Source organism: Chaetura pelagica, unplaced genomic scaffold (genome assembly GCF_000747805.2).
Source record: "Chaetura pelagica isolate M959 unplaced genomic scaffold, ChaPel_1.0 scaffold9, whole genome shotgun sequence".
Classification (NCBI taxonomy): domain Eukaryota; kingdom Metazoa; phylum Chordata; class Aves; order Apodiformes; family Apodidae; genus Chaetura; species Chaetura pelagica.
In genome coordinates, this window is record NW_009954494.1 from 356396 (window position 1) to 367163 (window position 10768).

Sequence of the window (10768 nt, forward strand, 5' to 3'; positions counted from 1 at the left end):
CATCCCTTGTTGGTGACTAGTATTTTGTATCAAGGAAGTTCTATATGGCTATGTGATCACCACCTCTGTGCAAATGGGAATTCACAGGGAATATAAAAAGCATTATGAGATTATCCAGGAAGGGAAAAACTGAAATTTATATTTCAGAACTGACTGTTCAAAGCAAAGGAATTTGGAGTAAATCACAAAAGTAAAAAAGGTATTTATTACTTCAATCATATTCAGAGTATAAAAGCAGCTGTCTGTAATGTAATACTGGTTTTGAACTTGATTCTTTCTTGTCTTTTAGGCTGCCGAGTTATCTTTGCTTACTTTGTGTTGGTCAGTCTTCCTTTCCTTCTGCTAGATTTATAAATATATTCCACTTTATCAAATAAACTGATTCTAAGGAAGAATGGCTTCTTTCAATGCATGTGCACATTTATTAAGCATGCAGAGCACTGAAATGTTTATCCTACTGCAAATTATGGGTTGATAATATTTTTATGCCCCTTAGAAAAAACAAAACAAACCCATACAAAACCCAAACCAACAGAAAAAGCCCAAGCCTGCCCTGAGAGTCTTGTAATATTTCACTTGTGTCAACTGAGGTTTTGTCTTTTATAGCAAATCACTATGGAGAGAGGACAAGGATTCAAAAATATACCATTAATTCAGTTTGGATAGTTTATTTTTGAGTAGGTGCTCCAAAATTTTCTCTTCCTTTGTCTGACAGGCAAATAAATTCTTGCCTAAATGTTTGGTTACTGCAGTGGTTATACATAGAATTATGGTTTTCAAATTCCTGAACTAACAAGTCAGTCCATCTATATGCAAAGCATATTTGCCTGACTTTTACAGCAAAACTTTGAATAAGATCCCAGAGGAATAATATATGGAGTTGCAATTTATCCTTTGACCGTAAGATATCTTGATTAGTAATGAAAATGTTTTTTGGATATAATTAGATATAAGTAGAGATCTGTATCTTCCTGAAGAGTGTAATGCAGGGTTTCAGAGTTAAGTTGTACAACTTTTAAAAAGAAGAGTTATGGTATTAAAACAATTAATAGCTGTGAGACTGCAGTTCAGATTAAATCTTTTATCTGTTAATCTTCTGATGTTAAATTCTAAAACTGGTTTCTAACATCTTTATAAATTTCAGGCTCACAGGACCTTGCAGACTTTAGCAAACATGGAGACTCGATATTTTGCAAAGAAGAAAACACTTCTTGGCTTGAGCAAATTAGCTGCACTGGCATCTGACTTCTCAGAAGATATACTGCAAGAGAAAATAGAAGGTAAGAAATAAAAACAGTGCAAAACAAAGACTAGACTAATGAAGTTAATGAATTTGAATAATGTTAATTTTGCAGATAGCTAATATATTAAGCTAAGGACTCCAATTTAATGTGGTACGGATAAACGGGCTGATGATTTTGCTCATTGCATGAAAGATAAGACAGCATAAGACGGTAACTTCGGTGTTTAGCTTCACCTGTGAGTTAGAAGTATGAGCAAGAGAAATTTGTACCTTTTCTCTTTTTCTAACAAAATACTGGCATAAATAACAAGCTGTGCAGTCTTTTTGAGAAGTGTTTAGACAGTTCTGAAGCAGATGAAGCTGCATTTCATATTTCAGATACAAGGTAAAATTTAACTTCTTAAAACCTGTTCATTGAATGGCTCTACATTCTTAATTTTTCTCAAGACCTGGGACTCTTAGGCTCTGTGAGGAGATGCTGCAACTGTGTTGTATTGTAATAATGTACCCACAAACATACACATTTATGATCAAGGAGTGCTTTCTCAGCATCTTACCCTCTCTCTGTCTAGAAAGGTTACAGTGACAGTGTTTCATTATTCACTAGCTGAAAGGGAGTTAATGGAAGAAGTAGGAATATCTGTTCTGCTTCATTATCAAATGCAACAGTTCCACTGCTCTGCCATGGCTGTAATTTTGGAAAATACCCTTTTTCTGATACTGTTTATGCAGCATGTGTTGCTGTTTTTACATGTTTGTGAAAAAGAAATACTACACTAATTTTTATGCTAATACTGGTCACCAAGAGAAAGCTTGGAAATATTATTCAAGGTTACTATTCAAGCTTACTTGCAATTATCTACATATTTATCAGTGTATATTTTGTACAATTCTTAAAATGAATCCTGTTGAAAAAAGACTGGAGATAATGACAACAACCAAGTAGGCTTTGCAAATTATTTGTGGCTTGTAATAATAATATATTGTCAGTCCTTTAAATTATATAAGGCATTGCATGAAATCTTGAAGTTGAAATTTGTTTTTCTCACCATTGTGAGAAATGTGAAGAGTCTCATCTTTAAATAGGAAAACCCTAGGAAAATGAGGAAATCAAAACTTTCAGTAGAGTAATGGACTCTCAAAACTTGATCTGGAGTTTGCTACACAGTTACAGATGAGACCTGATGCAGTTTTTAAAACTTAGGCTCTCTGTGTATCAGTTATCTATTGGTAAAGAATAATTATTTCAGCCCCTTCTTGCTTATCTATTCAAACAGATAAAATGCTTCTTTCTACTAAGCATTGGAACTTGGTGGGATGGGGAGAGGTCGCAGGGTTCACATACTGTGGCTAAAATTCCTCCATTTTCACAGAATCACACAGAATCACAGAATCCTAGGGGTTGGAAGGGACCTCGAAAGACCATCCAGTCCAACCCCCCTGCCAGAGCAGGATCACCTAGAGCACATCACACAGGAACATGTCCAGGCGGGTTTTGAATGTCTCCAGTGAAGGAGACTCCACAACCTCCCTGGGCAGCCTGTTCCAGTGCTCTGTCACTCTCACAGTAAAGAAGTTCTTCCTGTTTGTTTGTTTCCACCTAATAAGTTTATAACTCGGAAGCCGATTATACTGAAAAAAAGTAAAAAATGGAATGAGATGGAGCAAGTCCATGGCACAAGTCTTCAGCCAAATGTAGCACCTAACAATTGCAACCAGCTTACCTGCAGAGTGCAACAACTTCCCTACAATCCTATGTATTCATTTTGTGGTTTTGAGGAAAAAGAAGGATTATCAGTCTGCATTACACTGGTAAGCTGAGTGGAAAGTAAGAACTTGCTCAGCAGAATGACAGTATTGAAATGCAAGTGTTTCTGTGCTTCAGGAACATAGATGAGTGTCCAAACAGAATGCTTCATAACAAACACTTGTAGACCTGAATAATATTGTGACTTGACAGTTATTACATTTTAATAACATGAAATATTTGTTTCCTTAAATGACTACAAGAAATATCCGAACAGGAACGCTTTCTGTTACATCAGGAGACACTTCCTGGACAATTACTGGCAGAGAAACAGTTGAACTTCAATGATATGCCAGTGTTGTCTGCATCTCAGCTCATTGATGTAAGTATCTCATGTTTTCATCATTACACAGGTAAAATTCCAATATGTTTTCTGCCTCTATGTGATAAAATAAGATCACAGCTGTCTTTATCCCTTACATGACTTGTTAAGTACCTAAAGATCTGCTATATTAATTGGTTTATCTTTGCTTAGTTTTTACCAGCACCAAACTTCAGAATGCTGGTTTTAGTTCAAATTTCTTCTTGTTGAATGTGTGCTTTAGAGTGCTGTTAGGAGAAAAAGCAAACCAAATCAGTGCCAGGAGTTGATTTACTGGTCTAAGACAGCTGTTGCATATGAGACAATTTTTACCTTCTTTTACATCATCAGTAGGGCAGAACTTGGAAAGCAGAAGGAGCAAAGAATTCCACCTTAGTGGTGAAGGATACCGGAATCTAGAAAAAGAAAGGGCTAGAAGAGGCTTTTGGTCACCTGCTGCAAAGATGTACCTGAAGTCTTTCTACTTTTTTCCTTTTTCAAAAACAAGCCAAAAAAAGCCCAACCCATACTGAAAGGAAAACATTAACTGCTCTGGTAGTGGGGTCACTAATAGTGCTTGATCCCCTTTCCACGCTCCTTTATGCTGGTAACCAGCAACCAGTAAGTAGTAGCCTTACTACTTCTGCCTTGTTGGCAGCATATTTTTGCCAGCAATGCACAAAAACAATACTTAAGGAGCAACAACAACACATTTGTCAGTTTTCCAACTCCTTTCTTTTGTAATCTTGAAGAAAATCAAACGCTGACAGTGTGCTTGTTTACATTCTCCTCACTTTCTTTGAACAACACTAATAGCAGATTCTGGAGTCATTACCTGTACCTTGAAGTGAGATTATCTGTGGAATTAAGGGAGACTAAGAAGGCAAGCACTGGCACCACAACAGTTTCCTTCTGAATTCCCTTTGTTGTCAAACCAGTGTTCATACTTGCTACTTGCAATGCGAGAATGAAACTCAGAAAGTGTAACTATAAAGAGCATTACTGTTAATTTTCCTTTAAAGTACTAATTTAGGATTTTGTTGTGGGGTAGAAAGAAATATTGATAGTGAGCTTGTCTGTTTTTAAAAGGTGAAAGGCAGTACGTGTGCTTAAATACTGCTTTGAGCTTAATTACCAAAATAATTCTGAGAGCTTATTTGTGGAGCTGAGCTCTGGCTACAATAGTCCAGGAATGTTACAGCCTTAAATGGCATTTAAATTTGAAACCTAGCAGCCTTATATCCAATATCATTTGTCCACAGACCATTGTCATGTAGGTGGAATGCTGCTCTAAAACCTTAAGTATATTCCTTACTATAAAAATACTTGCAGTTGAATCAAGACATATTTTCATGAGAAGGTCATGTAAGTGGAAAATACATGGTGGTCTTCCCACAGTGAGTTGTCCATGATATCAGTTACATTAGTTTGTAAGCTAAAAATAATTCTCTATGTTAATCTCTCATATCCTAGATGTACATATGTGATGAGAACAGAAGGGCCAATGAGTATGACTTCAAGAAAGCACTTGATCTACTGGAATATATTGATGAGGTAAGAAAAGTTTTTGAAGGATTTCTAATCCTGAGACTTTTAATAAATTTATTAGTATTTAAGCCAGAATGGTACCTCTGTAGTTAGGTAACATAGTAGCTTAGTGTACAATAATTAAAAAGAACCCTGATGGTTGGGGTTTTTCAGTTTGTTTTTAACTCACTGGGGACTTCATGCCAAATGTGGTTTAAGAAAAATTTAAGAAATTTAAGAAAAATTACACTCCTCATCTTCACTTCCCATTTATAGTTTCTTTTTTAGAGCCTTGCTTCCCTACAGGCTTTCTCCAGACAAAGATCATCTGTTTTCAGAAGTTTAGTTCTTGTGTCTTCCCTACTGACAGATTCTCGGATTGTCATGAGATAACGTGGTATAGTGACCAGCTTTTTAATATGTAAATAGCATTGAACCACAGATCTTCTATCTTTTTTCTCACTGCATCTCCTTATATAATCTAGTATCTTCTCAGGAGTAATTTTCCACTAAGCATGAATAAATCAAGTTCTGAGGGTCATCAGACCTGAATAAACAACAGCATCTGCTAAAATGCTGAAGTTGTATTATTTCAGCAGAAGTATTCTTTACTAATAGAAAGCAAGAGCTTTTTTCTGATTATCCCAATTCTTGCTAGTCAGGGTAGGGCTGAAAGTTAAAATTCTCTCTGTAGCAGTGCTTTGTAAACACCATTGTGCCATCTTGATGGCCTTAATATAACTTTGGTTTGATAATTATGAATGTCTTCACAATTAATTTTTTTAATTGTATTTCTTTTATCACATTTTCTTACTGTTATAAACTAAGGTTGTTGGGTTTTATTTATGTATTAATATGTTTACTTGTACTGTGGTTAGTACTAATTTATATTTTGTGTGCTGAGGAAACAGTATTACTACTTGGAGTAGTAATGTTACTCTGAGTTAGTTCTGTTTAGTTTAAAAAAATGTAGTGTTGCTTTTTTCCCAACATCCCCCTTCATTTTTACAACATAGATAGGTCAAATAATATTTTGCAGCAAAATAAACTTAAGTGAACTTGTTTGGTTCTTTCTTTTAAATTAATTTTCCTATTAAATTTTGCCAACACAACTCATTAATGCTGAGACAACTATATTGGTTTTTTATATCTAAATAAAATTAGTCACTCTAAAAACATGAGATCCAAAATTATTTTTTGCTCAGATATTTGAGTCTCTTAACAACTTGAGTAGAACCATTCAGCACAACTTAAGAGATCATAAAATGCCAGGGTGGAAGGTCCCTCATGAATCATCTGGTTCAAGCTTTCTAGGTAGGAACACAGTTTAGATGAGATGGCCCAGCATTTTGTCAAGTTGAGTCTTAAAAGTGTCCAGTGATGGGGAATCCACCCATTCCCTGGAGAGATAATTCTAATGACTGGCTTTCCTCATAGTGAAAAATTTTCTTCTGTGGGATCTTCTCAGGAGTAACTTGGACCCTTGCCCCTCATCTTTTCCATGTGACTCCTTGTAAAAATGGAGTCTCCATCCTCTCTGGAGCCACCTTTAAGGCACTGGAAAATGGTGATGAGTTCTCCCCACAGCCTTCTTTTCTCCAGGCTGAACAAACCCAGTTCTCTCAGCCTATCACAGAATCACCAGGGTTGGAAAAGACCTTCAAGATCATCAAGTCCAACCATCTGCCCTACAACCCATATCCACCAAACCATCTCCTGAAACACCACGTCTATCCATTTTTTGAACACCTCCAGGGACGGTGCCTCCACCACCCCCCTGGGCAGCCTGTTCCAATGCCTCCCCACTCTTTCTGTGAATAAATTTTTCCTGATATCCAATCTGAACCTCCATTGCCACAACTTGACCCCATTTCCTCTTGTCCTATCACTAGCCACTGGGGAGAAGAAGGCAACACCCACCTCACCACAACCTCCTCTCAGGTAGTTATAGAGAGCAGCCTCCTCTTCTGCAGGCTGAACAGCCCCAGCTCCCTCAGCCTTTCCTCTCCTTTCCTTATACTGCAGGTTGCCCAGTCCTTTGATCATTTCTGTGGCCCTTCTCTGGAACGTCTCCAGCCTGTCCATAACTTTTTTTGTATAGTGGGGATCAGAATGGTCGTTTAGACTACAGTAGTTTTAAACTTAGTTGTTCCCTAGTTTTCCCTTGCAAAACCGTAGCATCAAATTGAGACCCATCTTCTTGCTTCCAGGCTTTTAATTTGAAGAGCTTGTGGTTTCTCTTATCTCTTATGAGGGGAATTTAAGTATATGTGACGCTTTGGGACATTGAGAGGTGGAAAAAAATGTGGTCTTTTTTTCTGCCAGTATATTAAAAGGGACTCTGGCACCAGTTATCTCAAAGTTTCTGTGCAATGAAGAGACTGCGCTTTCCAAGACAAATATGTATCTTGGAAGACATTTACTAATACGTTCATAAAACATACATCCTAATGTGGAGACTAATGCATGCTACTTAGCATGGACATGCTGAAGAAAGAGCCTTAACTTCAGTCATCATTTAGCACATTTTCAAACAGAACTTGCCCCAAATACACTGTTTTACAAACTGATATTTGTTCATGTGCTGTAACACAGGTCCTTTTTCAAATTGAGGTAGTTGATCTCTAGCAGTTCTGTGGTGATATGGGTAGTCTGAGTCATGTTTACAAATGGAAATGAACAGTCTTTGGTGTTTCAACACTCATCTGTTAAAATGGTGTGTGTTTAAAAACAATGTTCAGTAATTGAAGAATCTGATTAATTAGTATAATGTATTACAGAGTGATTATTTCTTAAAAAAAATAAATAAATTTCCTGTCTTTTCTCCCTATATGAATTGAAGGAAGAGGAAGTGGATGTAAACTATCTTAAACTTAAAATTCTCTGTAAGGCTCTCCGAAGAGATGGGTAAGTTCAATATGAATATATGTTTTGGGGAGCATTTCTGACATAGGTTTTCCAGAATTACATATTAGTATACTATACTCCAGCTCACTGAAGAGACTGAATTCAATGGTATAAAGTTAGTAATCTAATATGGTTGTGTCTTTTTATTTGTAAAGTGAAACCCTAGCTAAAAAACAAATCTGTATTACTCTGCTTAGCTGACTGGTAACCTACTATACATTCTCAGCACCTGAAGGCAGAACTGTGCCCATACAGCTTTCATTCTTACCCTTTGCTAGGGTAAAAGAAATTACAGATACTGATTTATTTCTTTTTTTCCTTTGGAGCATTTTAAGAGCAACATCTGCAGAGGTCACTCCTGCAAACTTCTATTTCATTTAGTTTTGGCTATTGAATCATTGAAACATTCAGAAAGGTCACAAACTTGTCAGCTGAAGCTGCTTCTTGTCTGTAAAAGGCTGTAGCCTTAAATACCGCTTAATAAAGCTACTTGTATGGATGTTCAGCACCACAGGCTGAATCCAATTGGTCTTTCAACTTCCATCTGTGTGCAAAAGTTAAGTGTTTTGTATGTTATGGTACCTGCCTCTTAAGGATGCCAGTTTTCATGTTACTTCATCTGTGCAATTCTTTCTACAAAGCATTCTTTGTCTTGCAGATGGTCCAGTTCAGATGGTAAAGATGATCCAATTGAAGCATCTAAAGATAGTATATTTGTGAAAATATTACAAAAGCTATTGAAAGAAGGTAAAGTGTACTTAAATATAATTATCGAAATTGTTCAGTGGTTTTATAAGCTGCTTAGGTTTAGCACTGATATATAAAAAGTAGCATTAATAAATTTCCCGCCCTCCTATCTTTCCTTACTCCCCTCTCTCTTTCCTTACTCCCCTCTCTTTTCTTTTCTGAAAGGTATTATGTAAATACTTGGATTTTAGGCTTAAGGATCTTATGTTTAATTAAATCTACTCTTTTTTTTTTAACTCAGTTTTATAGGCTACTTAAGCTTAAATGTATTTCTTGACTTTAGAATTAGATAATCTCAATTCTAAAAGTATACTTTAACTCTGAGGTGGGCACAGGTGTTTACTTAAAAATCATCTTAACTGCTAATGCTGAATACTTTTACCAGTGCTGTAATAAATGGTTTTGTCTTGTAGGAGTTCAGTTGAGTGAGTATTTACCAGAGGTGAAGGACTTCCTGCAAGCAAATGAACTTGGCCACTTGAAATACAATGCTTACTTTGAATTTGTGTTAAAGGCAAACTATGAACTCTATGTTCAGGGACAAGCATGATTCTCACTTTTTAAAAAGTATTTTTTCTAAACAACTGTTAAATTCATGTATACTGTTCTGTTTGGTTTTTTGCTAAAACTTTGTAAAAAAAATCTAGATGAGTAATATACTTGGTGTTAAATTTTTAGACGTTGACACTTTTAGACAGGGGAAGCACAGATGTGTTTTCAGGCAAAAGAAAAATAAAGTTTTCATTTTCTGTGCCTTTCATAAACTTGCTGTTTCACGTTACATCTTCATTGGTATGAGTCCTGCCTGAGACTCAAAGATAAACAAACACAGGGTGAAATGTGGGACCCACTGCTGAAGGTGGAAACTTCACCAGGGCTGTGATTTCAGTTCAGAGAACAAACTGAAATCATTAATGCTGAGTGACTCTGGAGCTTACTGAAGCAACAAATTGTTATAAGTCTACTCTTTCTACGAGATTCTCTGCTGGAGAAGCTAGGTAATTGCAATTTTGCATTAAATGGTGCATTACTAGCACAAGGATAACTGGCTTGCCACTGGTCACTCAGTTTGTCCGTGACAAAGGAATAAAGCACAGTTTTCATTCAAAGTCCTCTGGTCCAGTAAACATGATTCTATCAGTTTCTATCTGCAAAATTAAAAGTTTTTCAAAACATTTGAATATTTTATCCCACTTTCATTTAAGCTATATTCAGATTTCTAGACTACAACTTTCTAGAATAAAAATTAGATTAACAGCTCACCATGCAGTCATTCACAGCAACTGTGTGAATCTGGGCTCAGGAGAAACCTAGAAAGCAGTTATGACGGTGTGGGAGTCCAGCATGATCTTCCTTACTTAGTAGCTTCTTTTCTACTGGTTGATGATACTAATTTTTGTTTTCTTAACTCCACTGCCCCAATTATTTATCTCTGACATGGCAATAAAAAAATCTTTATTTCCTTTTCACTTATAATTATTCTGATTGGCAGCCAATTTTAATCTTTAAATTCAAGTTACTTCTGTCTGACATGTTGCACCTTTCTTTTGCAAGTAGCTGAACAGCCAAAGAGTGAATGCAGAGCAACTTGCATGCCCTTATGTTTTACTTGTCTGGCTCCATGCCTGCTGCAACAACTTGATCCAACAGCTGAAAAGGTCAAAAGTTAAATTGGTTTAAGAGAATCCAGTTTCTAGTTTTAAAAGCACAGCTCCCCTTCTGTGGCTTTCCCTTCTCTCTGTACTAATACAGTAAGCTGGGCTGAGAGTCTGAACATGTTTGGAAGAATAGATTTATCTAGAGAGGTTCTAACTAATATGGGAGAGAAATGCACCAGCAGTCATCTTCTAAGATTGTTCTAAGAAGCAAACTGTGCTCTTCTCTAGCCTTGCATGGCTCAGAAAGTGTGGGTAGAACTCTCTGCTGTGGCTTCAAAGGAATGAGTTGTTTAAGCTTTTAGAAGAATCCCACTTGCTTGTTTAGATGCCACTTCACATGTGGTTTCATATTACTGACAAACTTAACATTTGGGGAGAAATAAAATAATCTAACACATTACTGCAACTGCCTGCCAAAGTATGTTCTATCTGAACTTCTACTAGACTCCTTCAGTTTTGCTTGAAGAGGAGTCTTTTCAATTGACTGTCCACAGTAAAACACTTCAGGAGTACTTCATCCCTTCCTAGACTGTTGACCACCTGTGCTCTGTCAGGAGCGGAGTGGCAGGGTAAGCCCC

At 36.6% G+C, this 10768-nt stretch overlaps 1 protein-coding gene across 1 annotated transcript in view; it reads left to right on the forward strand.

Moving 5' to 3' along the window:
• The window catches only part of NUP133 (nucleoporin 133kDa), a 29675-nt gene extending 20497 nt beyond the window's left edge, over positions 1-9178 (forward strand). Inside the window, exons 20-25 of the mRNA XM_010004535.1 lie at positions 1145-1280; positions 3254-3372; positions 4825-4905; positions 7721-7785; positions 8444-8532; positions 8946-9178. Coding sequence (XP_010002837.1) covers positions 1145-1280; positions 3254-3372; positions 4825-4905; positions 7721-7785; positions 8444-8532; positions 8946-9082 — 627 coding nt within the window. The 3' untranslated portion in view covers positions 9083-9178. The remainder of the gene's footprint in view (positions 1-1144; positions 1281-3253; positions 3373-4824; positions 4906-7720; positions 7786-8443; positions 8533-8945) is intronic.
• Positions 9179-10768: the final 1590 nt, after the last annotated feature.